Source organism: Tachyglossus aculeatus, chromosome 7 (assembly GCF_015852505.1).
Source record: "Tachyglossus aculeatus isolate mTacAcu1 chromosome 7, mTacAcu1.pri, whole genome shotgun sequence".
Classification (NCBI taxonomy): domain Eukaryota; kingdom Metazoa; phylum Chordata; class Mammalia; order Monotremata; family Tachyglossidae; genus Tachyglossus; species Tachyglossus aculeatus.
The window spans coordinates 25,519,338-25,545,929 of NC_052072.1; the positions used below are offsets into that span (position 1 = coordinate 25,519,338).

General features: G+C 42.2%; 1 protein-coding gene across 1 annotated transcript; it reads left to right on the forward strand.

Moving 5' to 3' along the window:
- LEMD1 (LEM domain containing 1) lies at nucleotides 1–26,228 on the forward strand. The gene is made up of 7 exons (XM_038749638.1): nucleotides 1–69; nucleotides 6,592–6,712; nucleotides 6,901–7,020; nucleotides 10,720–10,832; nucleotides 19,584–19,685; nucleotides 24,722–24,798; nucleotides 25,845–26,228. Exons 2-7 carry the CDS (start codon nucleotides 6,631–6,633, stop codon nucleotides 26,128–26,130), a joined length of 780 nt encoding a protein of 259 aa, XP_038605566.1. The 5' UTR covers nucleotides 1–69; nucleotides 6,592–6,630; the 3' UTR covers nucleotides 26,131–26,228.
- The last annotated feature ends 364 nt before the right edge of the window (nucleotides 26,229–26,592 follow it).

Consider the following 26,592-nt stretch of genomic DNA (forward strand, 5'->3'; position numbering starts at 1 on the left):
GTGAAACCCTAACTCTACTTCCTGTAGTAATAAGCAAACATCATAGACCAGAGACAACCATGTAAAAGGGTGAGTAGATTATCCAAAGGGATCCTTTTTTGAAAGCTCCCCTTATATTCTTGGTTTTCCCTTTAACAATTTATGCTGTCACCTTAAATGGTTGGGGTCTGCCTGTGGTTGCTTTTAGGAAGTAGTTGTTAAATTGCTATGGGACAAATATCACCAGTAGTTACATGATCTTCAAGAGATAACTTCTTCAAAAAAACCTGGATTCTGGGAAGCATTTCTTGGTTTGGAAAATCAACACAAGTTCTTTTCCCCAAAGCTGTCTGCCAAAGAAGAAATCAACTGAAATTGGTATAAACAGAGGGAAAAGACAAGGAAGGGGCAATCGTGGCACTTAGTGGGCCAGGGTTTAAAAAATGAACTCAGGGTTAGGGTAGGTCTGTCATAAGCTGGATCATGGACAGGGTGGTGAGGGGGTGACTGTGGAGAGGGTTAGAAGCATGTTTGGGGTTCAGGGGAATCCGTGGAAGCCTAGATTTGAAAGAGCAGGGTGAAAGAGAGGGAAAAATGAATACAAAGGTTTACTTGAGCAGTAGGTGAGACTGTAAAAAGCTCATTTTTCTGATAATTTCAAGGTTGAAATGTCCCACGAAATTTTTGACAGTTCTGACCTTTAAGACTGGCAACATAAACCGTCACCCTAGCCTGCATAGGCAAAGTGAGCTCAGTGTTTAGATTGTGTACTCTCTGAGTGCAGTGATTTGGTCTTCTGCTTTCATTATACAATGTCCTGCACAAAGCAGGACGTCAGTTTGGAAAACTGAGCAATCATCTGACTGATTCCATTGGTAAAATTAATTGTGGTATTTGTTAAGGCTTTCTATGTGTCAAGCACTGTTCTATGCACCGGGGTAGATAGAAGTTGATGGGGCCGGACAGTATCCTTGTCCCACAGGGCTCACTTGCCCAAGGTCACACAGCAGACAAGTGGCAGAGCCAGGATTAGAACACAGGTCTTCTGACTTTTGGTCCCATGTTTTTTCCACTAGACTACGCTGCTTCTCTGCACAAAGTAGGGCCTCAGTAAATACCATTGATTGACTGTTGATCAATTATCCTGTCAATTCCTTTGATAGGAACTATTTAATTTGCTAATCTATGCCAAAAAACCCTCTTTTTCCTCTAGTTGATTATTGTTGATTTTCCCAAACTGTATCTGGATAATCGCCTCAACCCTCCTCTTTTGCCTAACTAGTACAAAGAAATCTTGTTTTCTGACTGTGGAGATATTTTTCTAACTGCAACAAATGAAACAGTGTTCTTTAGAGCCTTTTGGATGCTCACCATAATTTCTGCCTTTTTTACGGCCTTAACATTTTGGACTAGTTAGCAAAAGCCGTAAGTCAACTTGAAAAGTCTTCATAAAATGTGAATTTACATAGAGGCCAACTTTGAATATTGGGCCAAAAAGAAGGCAAGAGTTTTAAGAGTAAGCAAACGGGATGGGGCTTAAGAGCGATATCCAGGTTTTGGAGAGCAAACAAATCAGACCCAATTTGGGGTCCTTTCAGCCCCTTCGGAAACTCTTGACTCCCTTCAGTCTTGCTCAGAAGTTCTGGGGTCCTACTACACTAGAGAGGAGCGGTGTAAAAAGAATCACTCTGGCCCATAGCAACTCACATTCCAAATCTCCTTTATTCCACTCTTTCCGTAGAGATCTTAGCCCAAGTCCAAAAATCCCACACCCTTGAGCACATGCTGCTTGCAGAGCTGGATTTTAACAGTTTTTCTTTTTCTGTATTCTCACCCCCAACCACCCTGTTACCTCCCAGAGATGGTCTTGCTGGTGTGACTCCTTTGTGTCCCACCTTGGATTGTTGGGCTGATAGTTGGCACCTGCAGTGCTTCATAGGTGGGGGATGTCAGAGGTCACCGCTTATTGTTCTCTTCCTCCTCATGGGTCTCACCAGGATCCATCATCTTCATCCAGGGCCAGGGTTTGAGGTTCTGTGGGTGCGGAGACTGGACAGAGGCAAAGCACTGGGGCTGGACCTCCACCTGATTTCAGAGCACAAAGGGTCAGAGTCAGGACTCCAGCCATTATGGGGCTTAAGCGCTGAGTGGTACAGAAGGGTATTAGCATTATGGAAGGGGTGGAACCAATTACCAGAGTGGTGAGCACCTCAATTCCTGCTCTCACCCATCTCCCGGATCTCTGAGGGGCTGAAGCGACCCCACCACCCCCGCAAATGCTCCCAGGGCTGTGATCCTGGGGTCTGTTTGACGCTGCAGCCAGCATGGCTCAGTTGGCTGGGTGTTCATCGTTTCTCTCACAATTGGAGAGGGTGTTGTCGGAGAACCAGAATGAGAAAGACTGGAATTCCAGCACAACAAAGCTGTGAGAATGAAAATAATGACTTCATCCTCCTAGCTGGAAGCCCATGAAGTAAAACCCTACCACTCCCAAGGAGGTGGCCCCCTAAGCCTATTCAGAATTTGGATTATTCAAGCCTGCATTTGGAGCTGTTCATTGCTTGCGTGTACCTCCAGCAGAGAGGAATGCAGAGGCAGAAAGAGGAGGTGTGAATACCTCAGGGCTGGAGACTCTCACCCTTTCCAGAAAATCCATGCCCAGATTTTCCAGGAAGGGCCTTTCCACCCTTTGCTCCAGCCAGAGTGGGGAAAATCCCTCCAATCCCATGCTCTGTGGCAATTTTTCAGCCAGCCCTTTCTTTTCCTTACTCTTTCTCCCACTCCTGCCCACAGCCCTCCAATTTCCCCCTTCCAAGATGGCTCCAAGATGCTGCTGAGGCTGGGGGAAGCAGGGAGGCAGAGGCCATAACTCAAGCCCTGCCTTTATTGCAGCTTCTGCCAGCCCACATGGCCAATTTGGAGCCTGATTAGTGCCAGAAGGAGAAGCTCGAGCAGAGAGATTTGATAAGATTGGCTTTTGTCTTACCCTGCTACTGAGGCAGGGAATGGAGGGATGGGGAGGAAGGGGAGTGAAAACTGATCATCGGTCATTTCCTTCCTCCACCACCATAGCTGCCGACATTGATGCTTGGTCTGCTCCACATAGAGGCTGTTAATACTGCCCATGGCACGGGGGCAGAACTTGTTTCCTGCCCTCGTGCCTTCCTGTCCATTCTAAGAACATCCATGGTGGCTATCAGTTTATGTCATGCCCAGTGCCTACCGTGGGGACTGCGCTTAGCTCCTGTTGCATGGGAGGAGAGGGTAGTGAGCAGTTTCCTTCCCTGTTTGCTTGACTGTCTTGTCTCCACCCCACTACCATTTGTGGAGTGGTTGGTATGCTGTTGGGGGTTCAAGGTAGGGAATAATGAGAATGCTTGAGCTTAACCCCCATATTCTGGAAAGGCATGGAGATGCCATTTTGTCTCCCCCTCAGCCCCTTTCCCAATTCAGAGGGTGGCCCAGTTACTTCCAGTCCAGCTACCTGTACAGTTCTCTTCTGTAGAGGCCAACAATAATGGTAATTGCGGTATTTGTTAAGTGCTTACTATGCTCCAGGCACTGTTCTAAGCACTGGAGTAGATAGAAGATAATCAGGTTAGCCACAGTCCCTGTCCCACATGGGGTTCACTGTCTAAGTAAGAGGGAAAACAGGTATTGAATCCCCATTTTACAGATGAGGAAACTGAAACTAGCTTCGCCCTCTTGGTGCCAAGTCTGCGGGTAGGCACCTCAATAATAATATTAATAATGGCATTTGTTAAATGCTTACTATGTTCCAAAGCACTGTTCTAAGTGCCGAGGGGGCTACAAGGTGATCAATTTGTCCCACGTGGGCTTACAGTCTTAATCCCCATTTTACAGATGAGGTAACTGAGGCACAGAGAAGTTAAGTGGCTTGCCCAAGGTCACACACCTGACAAGTGGCAGACTGGGATTTGAACCCATGACCTCTGGTTCCCAAGCCCGTGTTCTTTCCACTGAGCCATGCTGCTTCTCTGAGCCATGCATCTTCTCGCTACCTCAAGAGCCACATTTGATTATGTGGCTCAGTGGAAAGAGCCAGGGCTTGGGAGTCTGAGGTCATGGGTTCTAATCCTGGCTCCATCACTTGTCAGCTGTGTGACTTTGGGCAAGTCACTTAACTTCTCTGAGCCTCAGGTACCTCATCTGTAAAATGGGGATTAAGACTGTGAGCCCCACGTGGGACAACCTGATCACCTTGTATCCCCCCAGCACTTAGAACAGTGTTTTGCACATAGTAAGCACCTAACAAATACCATAATTATTATTACAAAAAAGAGCCAGATGGGTATCCTAAGCCATTGGTTCCTGACTTAGGATTTCTACACAAGATGATGATTATTACTAATTTACTTATCACTGGGGTAATGAAACTCAGTTAAGATTCATTCCCTACATCCCTTGAATGTGTCTAGCACCTTCAAATTCCCTAGCTCATTCTGTTTCCTGGGAAGTAGAGAGGGGCAGGTTTTCTTCAGTTTCCAGATGGGGAACAAGATCCAGAGAGGTTAAAATGATGATGCAGTCCAGCAGAGCTTGGACTAGATCCAAAATCTCCTGACCGTCCCCAGATCTATGTACGCACCATTAGACCACTGAGAGGCTCGCAGTCTAAAACATTAAACAAAGATTTTGAAGGTATCACAGCCAAAAACTAGGTAAAATGCAATAATTATTCAATAGTAATATAGGATGTTTGCTTCCATTGTTTAGAGCGGCCTATTCTGTGTAACTATCTTGTGGAAATTTTCAGTGCAATAGTAAAAATCTTCAGCACATGATAGAAATGAGTTGGCTCTAACTTTCAAGATTAAAGTCTCTTTAAAGAGCTTGGCTGGTCACGGGCTTTTAGAGACTTGGTAAAAAGGTGAAAATATTTGTTTGCTTTGACACGGGGATGATGGGAGGAAAACTGAATTTGAGACTGAGCAGTTTGGGGAACTGTATCGTGACTCGTCTACATAAATCAATTTGTGTTCTTGGGAATGAATCACTGACTTTACTCAAATGTCAATTCAGCAATTACTAGCATGCTGGCGGTTAATTAAACATTACCATCTCATTATGTTCAGAGGCACATTACAAGTGTGAAAACTACTACTGTTTGCAATAACTGTTCTGTTCTCTTCATAAAGAAGGCAGGTATACAAAACTTTTATTTAGCTATCCGGAATGACACCACTTTCTCCTCTCTGCTTGACTTTTCATTTAGATTTTAGCACTAGGATTTTTCTTCAAGTTTCTTGCCCCATTTTTGAAATTTTAAGTTTTCCCAAAAGTTATAAACAGTCACGGAAGTGACTGGGTACTCGAAGTTTGCTGTTTCAGTGGCGATTTCACGCCCTACTTCATTTATCTGGAAAAAGCAAATAGTGTGACCTAGTGGATAGAGCACAGGCCTAGTCAGAAGGGCCTGTGGTCTAATCCGGGCTCTGCCGCTTGTCTGCTGTGAGACCTTGAGTAAGTCACTTAACTTCTCTTTGCCTCAGTTACCTTATCTGAAAAATGGGGACTAAGACTGTGAACCCCATATGGGACATGGACAGTGTCCAACCTGTTTCTACCCCAGCACTTAGAACAGTGTATGGTGTATAGTAAGCTCTTAACAAATACCATAAAGGAGTCATTATTTTAAGATGGAGGTGACACTTCCATAATCAAAGCTTAATATTTTGAATTAGTTTGATGAGGCTTTGCAAATAACCACTATAATCAATCAGTGACATTTATTGAATGTGAACTATGCGTAGGGCACTCTACTAAGCTCTTGGGAGAGTACAATATAACAGAATTGTTAGGCACAATCCCTGCCTACAATGAGGTTACAGTCTACTATAAGTAAACACTTATACTTGATTATCAGCCTCCTTGCTGACCTCCCTCCTCCTGTTTCTCCCCACTCCAGTCCATACTTCACTCTGCCGCCCTGATCATTTTTCTACAAAAATGTTCAGTCCATATTTCCCCACTCAAAAATCTCCAGTGGTGCCCATCCTCCTCCGCATCGAAAAGAAACTCCATACCATCGGCTTTAAAACATTCAGTCTGGCATCAATTTCAATCAATTAATTGTACTTATTGAGTGCCTATTACATGCGGAGCACTGTACTAAGTACTATAGTGGTTCTGACCAACTATATTACATGCACTAAGTATTGAGCGCATGTAATAGGCACTCAATACGTACAACAAATTGATTGAAGTAATTGATGCCAGGCAGGTTGTCAAAATCAAAATTTTTGATTTTCATCCTTTTTACTGTATAGCTACTCTCCAAGGGGAGAGTGGGCTGGTAGCAATTATTATATCTGGTATTGGACAAGCTTTGTGCATAGCTTCATACTGAGTCCTGGAGGAAATTAAAAGGATACCGAACCAGCTACTGACCCAGGCCCTAAAGGAGTGAGATTCTAAAAAGTGAAGGGGAGGGAAGACAACAGAAAAGAAATTAGAAAATTTTTCAAAACACTGGGAAAGAAAAAGGACAATTACCTGGACACTTTCAGTAAAAACAAAAACACTACAGTGATTGTTTTTGTACTAATTTGCAGTGCCATCTTAATGAATGTAATCTTTTACTATTTCAAGGGTCTGCTTTGGGAAAAAGAAGATAGAACTTGAAAAAACATGGTGGATGTTGAAAAACTAAGTGACTTTGAACTTCTGGAGCAACTTACCAAGCATGGACTCAAACCTGGTCCAATATTACGTATGCATACAACAAATGAAAATGGAGAATGAAATTAAAATGATGATGGGGGTTGCTTATTTCAACAAAAAAAAATTTAAGAATGGGGGTGGTTCTGACCAACTATATAAAAAACAACTAATATGACATTTTAAGCGTGATCCAGTAACATGAATTTAATATTTAGTCTTCTCAACTCTTTGCTGTAGCTTCCACAAGAAAAGTTTATGAGAAAAAACTCCTGCAGATATTGAACGTAAGACCATCAAAGCCAACCGTGAAGAAGGCAATTGGAGACCTTGAACATTTTCCTGAAAATGAGGAAGAAGGTACTATAATTTCTTTGAATCTCCAATAGTACCTGCCAAATATAGTAAATTCTAATTCTTTTAACATGCAAATCTCAGGCTTGACTCAGAACCTCAAACTGTCAATAGAGGAAAGAATTGTTGACCATTACTCAGGGGTCTATGTGGTTAGTCATCATCAACATCAACGCAGAACTAGGCACTTTAATGTCCAAGTTTTGTTTTCCTTTTCTTCCAAAAGACATTATCCATCACATTTCCTGTTGCTGGGTTCCTTGGCTTGGAAGTAGTGCCCAAGTTCAAACAGATCTGAGAGGGGGGATTCCCAGGCTCTGCTCAGTGGAGTTTTGGTGTTCCCCTTAAAAATGAATGGGTTAGGATTGCATGAAATTGGTGTACTTCTGCAATATGTCATAGACACCACCATCTTCCCTGTCTCACAAGCTCCTAACCTTTGCATTATCTTTTTTTATTTTAATAGTATCTGTTAAGCACTTACTATGTGCCCAGCACTGTGGTAGTTACAAGACAATCAGGTGGGACTGTGTCCCTGTCCCACATAGGGTTCACAGTGTTAATTCCCATTTTACAGATGAGGGAACTGAGGAACAGAGAAGTGATTTGCCCAAGGTCACGCAGCAGACTTCCCAACCTCCTGCCTTTCCCCACTTCTGTCCATACTTCACTCCACTGCCCGGATTATCATTCTACAGAAACGTTCAGGGCATGTTAGAGAAGCAGCGTGGCTCGGTAGAAAGAGCATGGGCTTTGGAGGTCATGGGTTCAAATCCCGGCTCTGCTAATTGTCAGCTGTGTGGCTTTGGGCAAATCACTTATCTTCCCTGTGCCTCAGTTACCTCATCTGTAAAATGGGGATGAAGACTGTGAGCCCCCTGTGGGACAACCTGATCACCTTGTAACCTCCCCAGTGCTAGAACAGTGCCTTGCACTTAGTAAGCACTTAATAAATGCCATTATTATTATTATTATTATTATTATTATGTCACCCCCACTCCTCAAATCTCCAGTAGTTGCCTATCAACCTCCATATCAAACAAAAACTCCTTACTATTGGCTTTAAAGATCTCTATCAATTGCCCCTTCTTACATCACCTCCCTTCTTTCCTTCTACAACCCAGCCGGCACACTCTGCTTTTCTGGTGCTAACCTCACTGTGCCTCGATCTTGCCCATCTGTCCTCCAACCCCTGGCCCACGTCCTACCTCTGGCCTGGAATGCCCTCCCTCCTCAAATCCACCAAACAATCACTATTCCCCCTTTCAAAGCCCTACTGAAGGTGCACCTCCTCCGGGAGGCCTTCCCAGACTAAGTCTCCTTTTCCTCTGTTCCTGCTCCCTTCCGCATCACCTCAACTCGCTCCCTTTTCTTTCCCCCCAACTCCCTGGCCTCAAAGCATAAATGTCTATAATTCTATTTATTTATGTTGATGCCTGCCTCCCTCCCTCTAGACTGTAAGCCCGCTCTAGGCAGGGATTATCTCTATTGCTGTATTGTACTTTTCAAGCGCTCAATACAGTGTTCTGCACACAGTAAGCACTCAATAAATGCGATTGAATGCAAGAATGAATAAATTGTGGAGCTGGGTTTAGAACCCAAGTCCTTTGAGTCCTAGGCCCGAGCTCTTTTCACTAGGCCATGTTGCTTCTCAACTCTTGACTCATCCTTGACTCATCTTTTTCAGTCAACCCACACACTAAATCAGGCACAAAATCTTGTTGGTTCTACCTTCACATCTCTAGAATCTGCCCTTCTCCAACCAAAGTGCCACCACGCTGATGACCCAAGTGCTCATTTCCTGCTTCGACTACTGTATCAGCCTCTTCACTGACCTCCTTGCATCCTGTCTCTCCCCTCTCTAATTGATACATCACTCTGCCACCTGGATTATTCTTTCTAAAAAAAGTTCAATTCATTTCTCCCCACTCCTCAAAAATCTCCAATTGTTGCTCATCTACCTCCACATTAGATAGAAGTTCCTTACCATCGGTTTTAGAGCATTCAATCAGCTCTCTCTCTCTCCTAATAATTGTGGTATTTGTTAAGCTCTTACCATGTGCCAAGCACTGTTCTGAGCACTGGAATAGATACAAGGTAAGAGGGTTGGACACAGTCCTTGTCCCTCATGGGGCTCAAAATCTTGATCTCCGTCTTACAGATGGGGTAACTGAGGCACAGAGAAGTTAAGTGATTTACCCAAGGTCACACAACAGTATGTGGCAGAGCTGGGATTAGAACCCACGACCTCTGACTCCCAAGCCTGTGCTCTTTCCATTAGGCCGTGCTGCTTCTCTAACTTCACTGACCTATTACAACCCAATACATATACTCAGATCCTCTAACACCAACCTACTTTCTGGACCTCCATGTCTTCTATCCCTCCACCAATTTCTTGCCCGTACTCTCCCTCCAGCCTCTAACTCCCTCCTTCTTAATATCCGTCAGACCACCACTCTTCCCACCTTCAAAACCCTCTTAAAATCATACCTCCTCCTCCTCCCCTAACTGCCCTCCCCTCAGCATCAGTTGCGAATTTGGCTATGTACCCTTTTAAACACCTTGATATCATCCCAGCCCCAGAATACTTATAAAAATATTCTTACACCCTAGTATTTCCCCTATCCCCTAATCTTTTTAAAAACAAATGTGCCAGACACTGTACTAAGCACTAGGGTAGATGTAAACCAATCAGGTTGGACAGAGTACATGGGCCAAATGGAGCTCACAATCCTAATCCCCATTTTTTACCCATGAGGTAACTGAGGCACAGAGGAGTGAAGTGACTTGGCCAAGTTCACACAACAGACAAGTGACAGAGCCTGGAGTAGAACTCAGGTCCTCTGACTCCTAGGCCTGTGTTCTATCCATTAGGCCATGCTGCTCCTCTAATCTATTTTAATGTCTGTCTGTCCCTGTATACCATAAACTCCTGGTGGGCAGGGATTACATCTATCAACTCTGTTGTACTGTACTTTCCCAAGTGCTTATACATGTGCTCTGCACAGAACCCCCGTCTCTTCTTTGTCACCCTGACTATCTCCCTTTTCTCTACACCCCTCTCCCTGCCCCATAGCACTTGTTTATATATGTACAAATCTATAATTTTATTTATTTATATTGAGATCGTTTACTTGTTTTGATGTGTATGTATCTATAATTCTATTTATTTATACTGATGTCTGTTGACTTGTTTTGATGTCTGTCTCCCCTCTTCTAGACTGTAAACCCAGTGTGGGCAGGGATTGTCTCTCTTTATTGCTGAACTGTACTTTCCAAGCACTCAATGAATACAATTGAATGAGTAAGCTCTCAGCAAATGCCACTGTTTGACTCACTGATTGCTTCACACGAAGTTGTGAGTAATGTCGGGTGAAGGCATGTATTAAATCAGTTTTGTGAACTCTGTCCAAATGGGAAGAGTCCCAATTTAAATGCTGGTTTGATTATCTTTAAACAAAGTTATTCTCAATCCTAGTGGAATGCTCTGCATAAGGAAGACCAGTCAAATAAAGGCTGTTGATGATGATGTTGTTTGATAACAATCCTGTTAAACTGAAAGGAAGGGTTTGTTGACAAAAGACCCACAGAGACTTACAAGGCTTTGAAAAAGACAGAAGAGTAATTGTAGTCAATGGCCATTTTTCTTATGATGCTTCTCAAATTCTGTTAGCCAATTTTCAATGTCTTTTTTCTAACATTCAGAGTATTTTTCCGATTCTGTTTTGGAACCTGGCAGTCTCGAAATGACATCAGAAAAAACCCAAGAAGAAGGAAAAGTATGTAACACCGTAGATGTGAATATTTTACTTATAGAGGTAAGAGTAGGAAATTTCAGGTTAATGTAAACTGTTACAGTTTGTAGTAGTGTTATGATTGCATCATAGACTCCCTTTCACTTCATCATAATTTCACTTTTTGGAATACACATTGTCTGAAGACAATGCCGCTCTGAAAATAACAATAGAAATTACCTGTTTGGATTTTAGGAATATTTTAAGTGAAGTAAGTTTCAGCTTTGATTTAAAGGCAGAATAAACCATAACTGCATTTGAAATCTACAGCAGATGGCAATATGAGATCTGAATTGTATGATAGTTGGAAAAGATATAAATCCAAGAAGCATTATTTACTGAAGATCCTCAAGACATCTGAACAATTTTTTCATTAAAAAGGTTGTTAATTTAACTTGAAGCTAAAAGTTGACAGATAACTCAGATTTGTGTTTCTTCAGATAGTCTTTAAATTAACTATGAATGCAGTAAAAATCCAGTTATTTAAAATCTGTAATCTGATCAGTTAACTCAATCAGTGGTATTTATTGAGCACTTTCTGTATGCGGAGCTCTGTACTAAGTGCTTGGGAGAGTACAATGCAGTGGATACGCATAATTCCTACCTTCTAAGAGCTTAAAGTCTAATGAAGGGACAGACATTAAAATAAATTACCCATAGGGGAAGCTGCAAAATATAAAGATATGTACCTAAGTGTACTGGGGATGGGGTACAGATGCAGAAAGGAGGGAGAATAAGGTGGAGTAACCTTTGCTGTTTCTTTCCAAGTGGCTTATACACTCAATCAGTCAATCATTTTTTCACTGAACAGTGTTCTTAGTGCTTGGGAACACATGGGATTGAAGATCTGATCCTTGCCTTCAGGGAGCTTACAAACTAATGTAAACTTAATGTAAGAGAGGAATAGGCAAACACTGAGAGTTTTAGGAGACTGAGGAGACATAAGCAGTAATAAAATAATCCAAGTAGTGGAGTACGGTATGGACTGAGGAGAAATGAGACTTAGAGACAAGGAGAAACCAGTGAAGACCATGGCATGGCCTAGTGGATAGGGCATGGGCCTGGAAATTAGAAGGTCATGGGTTCTAATCACAGTTCTGCCACTTGTCTGCTGTGTGATCTTGGGCAATTCATTTCTCTAGGCCTCAGTTCCCTCGTAATAATAATGATGATGGTATTTGTTAAGTGCTTACTATGTGTCAAGCACTGTTCTAGGTGCTGGGGTAGATACAAGGAAATCAGGCTGTCCCACATTAAGTCACTGTCTTAATCCCCATTATACAGATGAGGGAACTGAGGCACAGAGAAGTGAAGTGACTTGCCCAAGTACACACAACAGACAAGTGACAGAGCCCGGATTAGAGCCCATCATCTCTGACTCCCAAGCCCGGGATCTTTCCACTAAGCCATGCTGCTTCTCATCTGTAAAATGGAGATTAAGACTGTGAGCCCTATGTTGAACAGGGACTGTGTCCAACCCAGTTACCTTGTAAATACCCCAGTACTTAGAAGAGCGCCTGGAGCATAGTAAGCACTTAACAAATACCATGATAATTATGGTGATGATGATATAGTAGGCTAGTCAAGTTATGATGAGCACCATGACAGGCTGTTAACCTTTTGGATGGAGAGGGTAATTAGATAACATGCCTAATTTACCCAACTGTAACAATCTATCAATTGTACTTATTGAGCACTTACTGTGTACAGAACACTGTACAAAGCACTTGGGAGAGTACAGTATTACAGAGTTGGAAGACATGTTCCCTGCCCACAAGGAGTTTTACAGCCTAGAGGGGGAGACAGATATTAATATAAACAAATAAATAACACATATGTACATAGCAGTGTGGTTTAGGGGATAAAGCACTGTCTTGGGAAGCAGAAGGACCTGGGTTCTAATCCCAGCTCCACCACAAGTCCGCTGTGTAACCTTGAATCCATCACTTCACTTCTCTGGGCCTCAGTTATCTCATCTGTAAATTGGGGATTAAAAGTAGAGCCTCATGTGGGACAGGGACTGTGTCCAACAGGATTAACTTCTGTTGATTGTCGTATTGTACTCTCCCAGGTGCTTAGTACAGTGCTCTGCACACAGTAAGCCCTCAATAAATATTGAACGAATGAATGTTACCTACCCCAGAGCTTAGAACAGCTTGGCACATAGTAAGAGCTTCGCAAGTACTATAAGTGCTGTGGGACTGAGGGTGGTGTGAATGAAGGGCGCGAATCCAAGTGCGGTACTGTGTGAATTGATGAGCACAATTCTGTGCATATCAATTTGCATACTTTTTAAATTTAAGCACTTAATGATTTACATATTCATTTGACTCTTCTCCTATCTGCAAAGTATTTTATGTCAGTCTCCCGCTAGAGTACCCTACCTAAAACCAGGGATTGGGGCTTCCACTGTATTCTCCTCTTACTACAGAGCACTGCTCATCACACTAGATTGTAAACTCCTTGGAGCAGGGATCGCATTTGCCAACTGTATTGTTTTGTAGTCTCCCAAGTGCTTAGCATAGTGTGCTGCTACCACTGACTGCACATAGTAAGCACTTAATAAATGCCATCATTATTATTATTATTTGATAATAGGAGCTCAATGAATACTATCGACTGACTGATGGATTGAGACAGATTAAGGAATCAATTAATAATCCTCAGAGTGTCATGCACGTAGAAGTGGATGCTGAAGCCACTAGGGTGTGTGAACTCCCTGAGGAAGTGAATATAAAGTCAGAATAATAGGCGATTCAGAACAGAGTCTTGGGAGAGTCTCACAGGGGCTAAAGGTGGAAAAGGAGCAAGTGAAAGAAACTGAAATGGCAGCTAGAGAAGGACTAGGAGAATCAGGAGAGAAACAGTGTGGCTTAGTGGATAGAGAATGTGCCTGGGAGTCAGAGGGACCAGAGTTCAAATATTGGCTCCACAACTTGTCCTCTTTGTGACCTTGGGCAAGTCAATTAAATTCTCTGGGCCTCAGTTACCTCATCTATAAAATGTGGATTAAGACTGTGAGCCCCATGTGGGACAGGGACCGTGTCCAACCTGAATGACTTGTATCTACCCTAGAGAGTAGAACAGCACTTGGCACATAGTAAGCACTTAATAAGTATAATAATAATAATAATTATTATTATTAAGTATGTCATTAAGGGTAGTGTTTCCAGGAGAAGGAGTAGTCCACAGTGCCAAAGCCATCCAAGAGGTCAAGGAGGATTAGGATAGAAAAAAGTCCATTAGATTTGGCAAGGAAGAGGTCATTAGTGATCTTTAAAAAGTGCATTCTCAGTCAGGTACAGGAACCAGATTTCAGTGGGTCAAGAAGGGAGTTGGAGAAGAGGAAATGGAGGCAACTGGTGTAGAAAACAGGAAGGCTTTTTTAGTGTAATGGAGATGTGAGCATATTGGAAGATAGAAGGGAAAGGAACCATCAGAGAGTGAGAAGTTGAAGATGGAAGCTTTGGAGGGAAGAAAGGTGATAGCAAGAATTTGTAGATATTCAGGGGTCAGAGGCTCAGGTGGCAGGAGTAGATTTTAATAGGAGGAGGAGGAGAGGTCCTCTTGAGAAGCAGCATGGCCCAGTGGAAAGAGCATGGGCCTGGGGATCAGAAAGACCCGGGTTTTAATCCCAGCTCCGCCACTTGCCTACTGTGTGACCTTGGGCAAGTCACTTAACTTCTTTCTGCCGTAATTACCTCATCTGGAAAATGGGGATTAAGACTGGGAGCCCTAGGTAGGACATGAACTATGTCCAACCTGATTAATTTGTATCTTCCTCAGCACTTAGTACAGTGCCTGGCAAATAGTAAGTGCTTAACAAATACCATTACAAAAACAGAAGGCTCAAAGAATGAGAGAATGGATGTGGGGTGGGAGGGAGTTGGCAAGGAGATAGGAGACCTCAGGGAGTTCCTGCCTGATGATTTCAATTTCGTCAACAAAGTAGTTGGCAAGGTCCTCAGGGGTAGGAGAAGAGGAAGAAGGGGACACTGGGGACTTCAGGAGGTAGCTAAAGATCTGGAATAATTGGTAGAGGCAATGGACATGGGAGTTGATGCAAAAGAAACAATTAATGCTGAAGGAAAGAAAGGGCAGAGTTATAATAAGTGATATAATAAGTGGCAGAATTCAGCCCGCTGTCTGGATTTCTGCCAACAGCGCTATGCAGCAGGAGCAAAGGTGCACAGGAAGTTTATGGTGGAGAGGGCCAGATTCAGAAGGTTAAGTGAGGTAAGCAGGCCCTCCACAGTGGCAGGTGGCAGATTCATTCAGTCATATTTATTGAGTGCTTATTGTGTGCAGAGCACTGTACTGAGCACTTGGGAAGTACAAGTCGGCAACATATAGAGATGATCCCTACCCAACAACGGGATGGCAGGGTCAGCTGCGCACATTCTAACCCTTCCAATCTGGGCACCGTTTGTGACATTCCCGAGAGGGTGGCCACACATGTGCAGGATCAGAGAAGGCAGGTGGTGCACTGGAGTTGACGTGTACATGTTGAGTACCCCCTAATCAAGGTGCTCCCACCCCCCAGCATCGTGTGCCTGCAGTCATTTTGCAAAGGTTCAGTTCTTCAGTTCACCACTCCCCATTCCCTCTCTTAAAAACCTTCTTCCCCACTGCCCACTGGAAATAAAAACATGAAAAGGTGCTTCTGAAAGTGTTCATTTATTTGTTATTTACTTACCTAAATTCCAGGAAGACCTGGGAGCTCCAATTTCTTTTCCCGAGTTTCCCTCCCACCTTCCCGGGCTCCAGAAACTGTGAGCAGCTGGGTGTAGGATGGAATACGGCAGAGCTAGGGGATTATGTGGGGCCGGGGGGGGGCAAAGAAAGAGTGGGGCAGCAATGGTGAGTAGCAATGGCTGGGAACTGGAAGATGAATTGGGCCTACAAAGCTCTGATTGGGAAACCGCAGCTGTTTTCTTCCAGCCCAGATTGCAGGCCCAGGCCGAGGGGAGCGGGAGCTGAGAAAGGGACAACTGAGGAGATTCATTCATTCATTCATTTATTGAGCATTTACTGTGTGCAGAGCACTGTGCTTGGCAGGTACAATTTAGCAATAAAGAGAGACAATCCCTGTTCACACCAGGCTTACAGTCTAGAGGGGGGAGACAGACGTAAAAACAAGTAAACAGGCATCAATATAAATAACTAGAATGATAGATGTATACGTAAGTGCTGGGGGGGAGAGCAAAGGAAGTGTCAAAGTGAAGGGAGGGGGAGCTGAGGAAAAGGGGGGCTTAATCTGGGAAGGCCTCTTGGACGAGATTCATCTTCAGTAGTGCTTTGAAGGGGGGAAGAGTGATTATTTGGTGGATATGAGGAGGGAGGGAGTTCCAGGCCAGAGGTAGAATGGGGGCCAGGGGTCGATGGCGGGACAGGAGAGGTCGAGGCACAGCAAGAAGTTTAGCACCAGAAGAGTGGAGTGTATGGGCTGAGATGTAGAAGGAGAGAAGGGAGATGAAGTAAGAAGGGGCAAGGTGATGGAGAGCTTTGAAGCCAATAGTGAGGAGTTTTTGTTTGATACAGAGGTTGGGGAGGGATGGAGGGAGGCTTCGTCCCCTTTAGCAGGAGACTGTGAGGATTTTCTTGAAATGTGATGGCTGCCTTCTCCCCTCCGAGAGGGAGAGAACTTTGCCTACTGCTCAGCAACTGATGGGTGTGCCATTAGTCAGGGAGTTGGGGCACATTATGTTGGGGAAGATCATCAACAGAGCTCCCCGGGTACTGCCACCACAGTGCCCTAGGGAGTCTGCCCTTCCCCCTGACCCCTCACTCCTCACGCCCTCTGTCTTGCACCCAGCCCACCTTTCCAGGATGCAGAGGATGGGACGAGAGCAAATAGCCCACCTGGGCTACTAGCAGGGCAAACAGGGCAGAATTCTCCAAACCACAGGGCTTTGGCCAGTTCTGCAGCCCTGGGAGGGGGTGGCCAAAGAATACTTCCTGCTCAGCTGGCAGACTTTGGAAATCTCTATGTTGCCATGTGGGCTTAGATCCTAGAACGTCTGTCTTTTGGTGTCTGTAGTTTCAGGAGAATTGAAATCACCCTGAACCTGTGGTTTTGCTGGATACAACGGAAATGAAGCAGTTATAGATAAATTCAAGTCCAAAAGTATAGATTTAGTGGTAAGAAATGGAAGTTAGAGGCCTGAATTACTCAGATTGTTTTTTTTTTTTTGGTTGATTAGCACTTACAATAATAATAATAGCAATAATAATAATAATAATAATCCCTCACTGTGTGTCAAGCACTGGGGTTGGTATGAGATAACCAGTTCAAACACAATCCCTGGGCTCACAGTTCAAGGGGAAAGGAGAACAACTATTCCATACCCATTTTACTGATGCAGGAACTGAGGCACAGAGAAGTTAAGTGATTTGCCCAAGGTCACAAAGCAGCCAAGAAGCAGAGTTAGAATTAGAGCCCAGATCCCCTAATTCCCAGGCCTGTGCTCTTTCCACTAGGCCACACTACTCACTGACTGTGAGCCTGTTGTTGGGTAGGGACCGTCTGTATGTGTTGCCAACTTGTACTTCCCAAGCACTTAGTTCAGTGCTCTGCACACAATAAGTGTTCAATTAATACGATTGAATGAATGATTGTGCTCCTCGAATAACTGTTCATCTTTCTACCCGACTTAACCCATACAAGCAACTAATCAGCAACAAATATTTATTGATACATACTTGAGAATGAGTTTTTTGATTTCCTTAATTTATTATTTAGCATTTATGGAGCACTTTGTAATTGATAAGTAATTTACATTTTATTATTCTCCATATTTTATGACAATCCAACCAACTTCCAATTTCACTATACATTTAGCTAAAATCACAAAGCTAGAGGCAGGAATAGATTTTGAGGGCAAGGATGAGGGAATAGTCCTAAGTAGTGAATTTGTCCATTAGGCAGTGATTTTTTTTAATGACTTTTGAATTAATTTAGGAGATAATTCTAATGGAGAACATATTAATGGAGGTTGATTAATGAGAATCTTGGAGAAGATGTGGTCTTTGGGGTGACCCAAACAGTTTTAAAAGCCTAATTAATGCAAAATTCAGCTATTCAGAATTCATATTCATGATCTTCATTTTATACTTGCATCCTTTTTCATTTTAATTTCAAATTCCTATTTTTTTGTTCATTTTCTCTGAACCTAAACTATAACTGAGAATACTAAAACCCAAGGTGATTCAGTAGAGAAATACTTTTAGTTCTTTTTATGACAATATCTATTATCATTGATTAGGTATATTATAAATCTATTAATTAGTATTAGCAGAGTCAATCCCATATATTCTCTCAAGATTGAGTTCATAAGGTTTTTAAATGGCCAACGTTGTTTTTTTCCTTTTGGAGTCAAATGACCTAAATTAGCTAGGGAATAGACACTGTCAGATTTTCAATTACAACTGTGCTCTGTGCAACATATCAGATTTTAGGAGGCATGATGTTAAACATCTTAAAGTATTTTTCTTAATTAGTTGAAAAACACTTTTAATTCCCAGTAGAAGTTATGTATTCCAATTGTGTCAAAGAGGAGTAAATTAAATATTCTGAAATTACTTTATTCTTACTTCTGGCATGTTCTAATAAGTTCTAAATGTCATCTCTACAAAACTCATAACTCAAAACTCTTCATGTGAAAATATTGACTTCCAAGGCAGTGGTGCTTAATGGCACATATTGAATTCATCTTATTGGTTTCCATTGATTTTGTTTTTCATAATAGAGCCAAGTCAATTTAAATTCAAAGAACAGCACAGAGCAAATTTGAAGTTAGGTTTTCATTATGCCTTTCCAAGAGAAGTAAAGGGATTTTAAAATTTCTTAGTAATATTTTTTGAATGATCAGTGCCAACTTTCTGTTGGGATTCATTTAGGGGGTTCAAATCCATTCTCTCTTTTAAATGGAGGTTACTGTATCATGGAGTTCAACTGACATCTAATTTGCTAGTCTCAGGGTAGTGCGAAAATGAAGGTAAACAAAGCACCAGAATAATAAAATGAATAATTCACATAACCAAATGGCTCCCTCCAGTGTTCCTTTTTGTGTGAATCTGAAAATGACTTTTTTTATAGAAAAGCCTTTAGCTTTAAAGAAAATAAAAATTATACAAGTACAATGTAATGTTAAAATTGATCACACTTCATCCTAATCATCATTAAAACTAATTAACTTTTGTTAGGACTTATTACTAGCATTATTCTAGGCAAATCGTGTTGTTTTTGAGATATAGCACTCACAACCTAGTTAATTTTAACATTTCACTGGCCCTTGGATAACAAGAACAACAAATATTGTGTGAAGATGACATTTTGCATCTACTGGTGGATATTTATTAGCAAAGATAGGTATTTTTGGAAGAAAATATTTATTTTGTTCTTAAAACATTCCATTTGGGGGCATCTTAAAATCTGCCTTTCCACTTTGAAATATTTTTGCAATGTAAATGTTGCTGCCCACGACAAATATTTTATTTTGGGTGTTTTCAAAAATGTCTCCAGTCATTTCTTTCAATGAATATAGCATCCTTTAGTGAATAACATTTTCAAGCTAACCATTTTGACAGTGAAGATGTTTCCAAGATTTGGGAAAACTTTCTGCTAATGCAGCACATAGAAAATTAAAATACAGTAATCTAGTCTCAAAAATCTTTGACCCCACCCCTACCCAAGACATGGCTCGTGTATCCTGAATTCCAAGATGGCTCTATAGAATTTTCCTTCTTTCATGAATATCTATTTTTGGATTCTAGGTGGACGCTAAGCTTACTCAACCAGAAATTCATGGACAAGATGAAATGAAAGGAAACGTTAGTCCTAAAGGAAAAATGAAACACCAGTTTCTTCATAACAAGGTAACTGATGATGGTGGATTATTTTTTGAAATGTTTTTGGAGCAGGAATAGGTAATAACTTCAAGGCTTGACCTGGGTTAGAGGGAGAGAGAAACCGTTTTAGCTAAATGTGATTCCAACTGTGATTAGAGAAGCAGCATGGCTTAATGGAAAGAGTTCAGACTTGGGAGTCAGAGGTCGTGAGTTCTAATCCCGACTCCACCACTTGTCTGCTGTGTGACTTTGGGCAAGTCACTTCTCTGTGCCTCAGTTCCCTCATCTGGAAAATGGGGATTAAGACTGTGAGCCCCACGTGGGACAACCTGATCACCTTGTATCTCCCCCAGCACTTAGAACAGTGCTTGGCACATAGTAAGTGCTTAACAAATGCCATAAAAAAACCCCACCAAACAACTGCAGTTTAAGAATGTGGGAAATTTCATAACTGTACTCTGTCAATGGTCTATCTATTCCAATATTGTCTCCAACAGTTGGAAACAAGATGATTAGAGGGAAAGTGATGGTTACCCTCTCTGTAATCTATCCTAAAGGGTAGTGATATAAAATTTTCTATTTTTTCATTTTCCCCTTACATCCTTAACATTCTTCTTATAATCCATCCTGGACCTCTTACCCAAAAATGTATCCAAATCCCTCTTGAACTTGCTGATATTTTCTACCTGTTGAACTTGCTAGAATACTGAATTCCAGGTGCCTATAAGCCATGTGTGTAATTCCAATGGTCCCCATTAATAATAGTAATAAAAATAATTGTGGTATTTGTTGACTATGCTATGTGCCAGGCACTGCGCTAAGGCCCTGGGATAGATTTGAGATAATCAGGTTATCCCTGTCCCACACTGGAGTCATCATCATCATCAATCGTATTTATTGAGTGCTTACTATGTGCAGAGCACTGTACTAAGCACTTGGGAAGTACAAATTGGCAACATATAGAGACAGTCCCTACCCAACAGTGGGCTCACAGTCTAAAATGGGGAGACAGAGAACAAAACCAAACATACTAACAAAATAAAATAAATAGAATAGATATGTACAAATAAATTAAATAAATAAATAAATAAAGTCACAATCTAAGGAGGGAGAAAAGGTATTTTAGGCTTAGTTTATGCTAAGCCTCACTGACCCCAGTGTGACTAAGGAGAGAGCTGTTGATTTGAATAGTGGCTGTTGGCTTTAATGGCCCTCTCTGTCACCTGTTTCTTGTAGAATAATAATAATAAAACAAAAAAATAACTGGTATTTGTTAAGCACTTACTATGTGCCAAGCATTGTTCTAAGTGCTGGTGTAGATACAAGGTAATCAGGGTGGACACAGACCCTGTTCCACATGGGACTCACAGTCTTGATCCCCATTTTACAGATGAGGCAACTGAGATCCAGAGAAGTTAGGTGATTTGCCCAAGGTCACACAGCAGACATGTAGTGGAGTCGGGATTAGAACCCAGTTCCTTCTGAATCCTAGACCCGTGCTCTATCCACGATGCCACAGCTACTTCTATCCTCTTAGGAATGCTCCCCTTCCCATCTCAAGTGCACCCTCTCATCCTGCTCCTCTTCAGTGCCCCCAGGTCCACTCCACCTCTGGGAGCTGTACCAACCTCACAATACCTTGAAATAGCCATGTTCAATACCCTAGAGCAACAATTTCCAGAGTCACCACCAAAAATTGGGATCAACCTCTGATCCGGCTCATCTAGCTTGTCAAAAATAATGGAACTCTTTAAAGGATAGTACTATGAAAATGTGTGCAGTGAATATTTCAATACAGTGAGAATTCATAAAATTCCCAAAAAAGTGTTATAATGACATCCAGACATAGGCATAAAACTAGCTATTACAATAATGCATTTACCTCTTCTTGCTATAATGAGAATCGCTAGACTATGTGATTTATATTGAGCGTTCATCAGGAAAATATCTTGGAATAATAATCATAATAATGTTGGCATTTATTAAGCACTTACTATGTGCAGAGCACTGTTCTAAGTGCTGGGGAGGTTACAAGGTAATCAAGTTGTCCCACGTGGGGCTCACAGTCTTAATCCCCATTTTACAGATGAGGTAACTGAGGCACAGAGAAGTTAAGTGGCTTTCCCAAAGTTACACAGCTGACAATTGGCAGAGCCAGGATTTGAACACATGACCTCTGACTCCAAAGCCCGTGCTCTTTCCACTGAGCCACGCCACCGCCATCCAAAATTATGATACTGGTTATTCCCTAGGGAACTCCCAGACTGTGGAGGCTACATGCGGGTTTAGCCATATGTTAGTAGGGCTAAACACTTAATACAGTGCTCTGCACAAAGTAAGCACTCAATACATACCATTGGCTGATGATTGGTCAAACTGTGGCAATTGGTGAGGCATCTCATTATTCTCAGTTCCTGGCAAAAATCTCAGCCAGACTACTTCTGGATTGGGTTCTAAAGAATATTGTCAACCTCATGCTCTCAGAATCATAATGTGGCTTTCTGCCTCCCTCCAGTAATTGCCCCATCTCCCTCCTACCCCATCTCCCTCCTACCACTCATTCCCAAACTCCTTACACCCACTGTCTCCACTTCCTCTCCTCCAATTCTCTCCTTAATCCCTTCGAGTCTGGTTTCTGGTCCCATTCACTCCACGGAAAATACCCTCTCTGAGATCACCAATGATCTTCTTCCCAGGCCTTCCCAGACTGAGCCCCTTCCTTCCTCTCCCCATCGTCCCCCTCTCCATCCCCCCATCTTACCTCCTTCCCTTCCCCACAGCACCTGTATATATGTATATATGTTTGTACATATTTTTTACTCTATTTATTTATTTATTTATTTATTTTATTTGTACATATCTATTCTATTTATTTTATTTTGTTAGTATGTTTGGTTTTGTTCTCTGTCTCCCCCTTTTAGACTGTGAGCCCACTGTTGGGTAGGGACTGTCTCTATATGTTGCCAATTTGTACTTCCCAAGCGCTTAGTACAGTGTTCTGCACATAGTAAGCGCTCAATAAATACGATTGATGATGATGATGATGATCTTCTTGCCAAATCTGATGGCCTCTACTCCACTCTAATCTTCCTTAGCTTCTCAGCTGCATTCGACAGTTATCCGTTGGATTTGAGGAGGGAGGGTGTTCCAGGCCAGAGACAGGATGCAGTCAAGGGGTTGGTAACAAGATAGATGAGATCAAAACACAATGAGGAGGTTAGCACTAGCCAAGTGTGTGGGCTGGGTTGTATTAGAGAGTTAGCAAGGTGAGGTAGGAGGGAAGGTGATTGAATGCTTTAAAGCCAATGGTGAGGACTTTGTGTTCGTTGCGGAGGTGGATGGGCCACCATTTTTTTTTTTTGAGGAGTGGGGAAACATGGCCTGAATATTTCTGTAGAAAAACGATCTGGGAATAGGAGGAGAATGTGCACCAGCAGTATACCCAAGCAACTGCTGTACGGTGGGCTGAAATTAGGAAACTGAAAGCAAGGATGGCAGAAGAAACATTTTAGGATTGTGATTGTGGTTTAAGTTACCCATGACCTCTCTGAACTCCTGAGTGCCTCATACGCTGAATATGCCAGCACATGCTTTGGGTATAAACAGGTGTTAATTTATTTAAGGATACGAATGGGAACAGAATTTGAGCAATAGATCATAAGCCAAATTCAGGAATAACTGCATAAACGAAATATATAACATTCCTAACTTCAACCCACGTACTTCCCTTAACAGATCTTCTGTGAGTGTGCAACCTACAGGATCTTCCTTGATTGTTCACTTTGCTGATCACAGCCTAGTCAATCAATCACTAACACTTATTGAGCATTTACTTTGTGCAGAGAGCTGTAGTAAGTGCCTTCAATCAATGAGTGGTATTTTGAATGCTCGCTGTGCGCAAGGCACTGTACTAAATCCTTAGGAGAGTATCACAGAACATGTAGACCCCTGCCCTCAAGCAAGCTTGCAGTATAGCCAGGGAGACAGATATTAAAATAAATTCATTCATTCAATCGTATTTATTAAGTGCTTACTGTGTACAGAGCACTGTTCTAAGTGCTTGGAAAGTACAATTCGGTAACAAATAGACAATCCCTACCCAACAATGGGCTTGCAGCATGGCCTAGTGAATAGACCATGGGAGTCAGAAGGACCTGGGTTCTAATCCTGGCTCCATGACTTGTCTGCTGTGTGACTGTGGGCACATCACTTAACTTCTCTGTGCCTCAGTTATCTCCTCTGCAAAATGAAGATTAAGACTGTGAGTCCCATTTGGGACATGGACTGTGTCCAACCTGATTAGCTTGTTTCTACACCATCACTTAGTACAGTGTCTGGCATATAATAAGTGCTTATCAAGCACCATGCAAAAAAAAAGTATTAAGATATGTACATAAGTGCTGAGGGCATGAGGGGTGAGTTCCTAAATGCTTAGGGAGTACAGACATAAATGCAGGAGTGACCTGAAGCCAGGTCTGCTTATTCTAGGGCCTGGTTGGTAGAGCCCGGTATGATCCTGACAGTTTGAGAAAAAATAACAAACTTCGGAACTGGGAATACCTCTCACCAAGCCCCAGTGGCCCTTGTTTGTGTTAAAACCTTGAAATGACTTTCACGTGCAGACCGGAGAATACTCAGTACAAGCTCAGGGTAGGTAGGTATATTCCAGAATTCTGGGGAATTTTCTTCTTCCTTGCCCTCCACTTAACTGCTGCCCAGAGAGAAGGAAAGCTAACAATGGTAATATAAGCACTGGGGTGGATACAAGCAAATCAGGTTGGACATAGTTCTATTCCAGTGGGGTTCACACTCTTAAATCCCCATTTTACAGATGAGGTAATGGAGGCACAGGGAAGTTAAGTTTCCCAAGTCACACAGCAGGCAAAAGGCGAAGCTGGAATTAGAATTCAGGTCCTTCTGACTTCCAAGCCTGTGCTCTATCTGCTAGACCACATTACTTCTCTATCTTGAAATGGTATCTTGGTATACAGATTTTCAACATAACTGATGCGGTCAGCCTAGAAATAGAATATAACATCTCACAAATTCTTTCTGTTTATTAGACACCTGAGTCTACTTTTGTGGGGGAATATGAACTGATAATCTACACTCCTGACCCTCGCTCACCGTTTGGAGTAAGGTAATGCTTTCTTAACCTATGAAGAGCCTTATGTGGGACAGGAACTGTGTCCAACCTGATCATTTGGTTGTTTGTACACTTAGTACAGTGCATAGTACACCGAAGTGCTAAACCAGTACTATTATTATAATAATTATTATGGACTACTATGAAGAGGTTGATTTAATTGTATTATAAATGAGGAGCCCTTGTTTGATCCTCTTGAAATTAATCAATTCTTTGATGAGCTTGAGTGCGAGGGGAAAACCTCTGAAAAACATGGTATTCATTCTACTACCTTGGAACATGGGAGGAAGGAAACTTTCAATAGAAAGGCCAGGTTATCAATCAATTGTATTTGGGTGCTACTGTGTGCAAAGCACTGTACTAAGCACTAAGGAAGAGTTTTATAGAAGTAAAAGTCACAATTCCTGCTGTTAATTGTTTACAGTGTAATGGAGGAAACTGACATAAAAATTCTTGCACAGAAGAGAAAGAATAGAAAGATGGACTGGTGGATGAAACAGTGTAGCCTGGAGGAAAGAGCAGAGGCTTAGAAGTTAGAGGACCTGGATTCTAATATTAGCTCTGCCATTTGCCTACTGGTGATCTTGGGCAATTCATTCAATCATATTTATTGAGCGCTTACTGTGTGCAGAGCACTGTACTAAGCGACTGGGAAGTACAAGTTGGCAACATACAGAGACGGTCCCTACCCAACAACGGGCTTACAGTCTAGAAGGGCAATTCACTTAACTTCTCTGTGCCTCAGTTAAGGAAACTAAAAATAGGGATTAAATACATGTTCTCCCTCCCAATTATACTGTGACCCCCATGTGGGTCAAGGATGGTGTCAATACCTGGTTATCTTGTGTGTACCCCAGCGCTTAGTACAGTGCTTGGCACATAGTAAGCACTTAACAGATACCACAATTATTATTATAGGTGCCCTATGAATATGATCAATGTACTGCAAGTCTTCTTGGTTTGCAGACTTCTGAATAAAAATCGTTCATTTGTATAATCTAACTAAGGACTGGTCCTGACTTTTTCCATCATTTCCCAAGGCCTTCCAAGAAGAAGTTGATAAAAGAAGAGGTCCCACCAGCCCAACCAGAGGAGCCCAAAACGGAGGTGGTCACACCCCCTCCGCAGATGGAGACAGAGGTAGCCAATGAGGAGGTTGTTGAAGAGCCAGAAATGCTGATTCCCAAAATTGAACCAGATGAAGGGCTTCCTTTGGCCTTTCGAGCTGCTGTGTTTGGCATTTTTGTTTTCGTACTTCTTGTCTATATAACCATGGAAACCAATCCTGAAAACCCCTTCACTAAATTCCTCAGGAAGATAGGATAATCATTGAAGGCAGTATGGTTAAATAACGCACCTTTCCTCCTTCAGCTCCTGAACAAGTAGAATGGTTACTGAATAAAAAACCTGAAGGAGAAACAAAACCCAGTGACTAGAATCTTTCTTTTCTTCGGGTTGCACACTTAAAACTTAGAAATTAAGCCAGCAAATGGAGGCCAGTAATTGTTGAGAAGTTCCTCTCCATTTTTTTTCAACTTCCACAGAAAATAGTTACTAACCAACCTCTAGACTATAAGCTCATTTTGGGCAGGGAACATCTGCCAACTCCTGAGTGCTTACTGCAGTGCTCTGTACTTAGTAAGTGATTAATAAGTGCCATTGTTGATGATGATGATGATGATGATGATGATGCTAACTGACTGGTGGCCTAAGCAGTAAGCAGTTTTGGGGTTTTTTTTCCCCTGCTGCTTTGATTTTTGAATGAGAACAATGGGCCTGTGGCTAGAT

What these genes read in the sequence shown, in the direction of transcription:
- LEMD1 (XM_038749638.1), top strand. Translation starts at nt 6,631, where the DNA reads ATGGTGGATGTTGAAAAACTAAGTGACTTTGAACTTCTGGAGCAACTT. An exon ending in TCCTGAAAATGAGGAAGAAG is followed by an intron (nt 7,021 to 10,719) that starts GTACTATAATTT and finishes TCTAACATTCAG; the next exon opens with AGTATTTTTCCGATTCTGTT. An exon ending in CGCTCACCGTTTGGAGTAAG is followed by an intron (nt 24,799 to 25,844) that starts GTAATGCTTTCT and finishes TCATTTCCCAAG; the next exon opens with GCCTTCCAAGAAGAAGTTGA.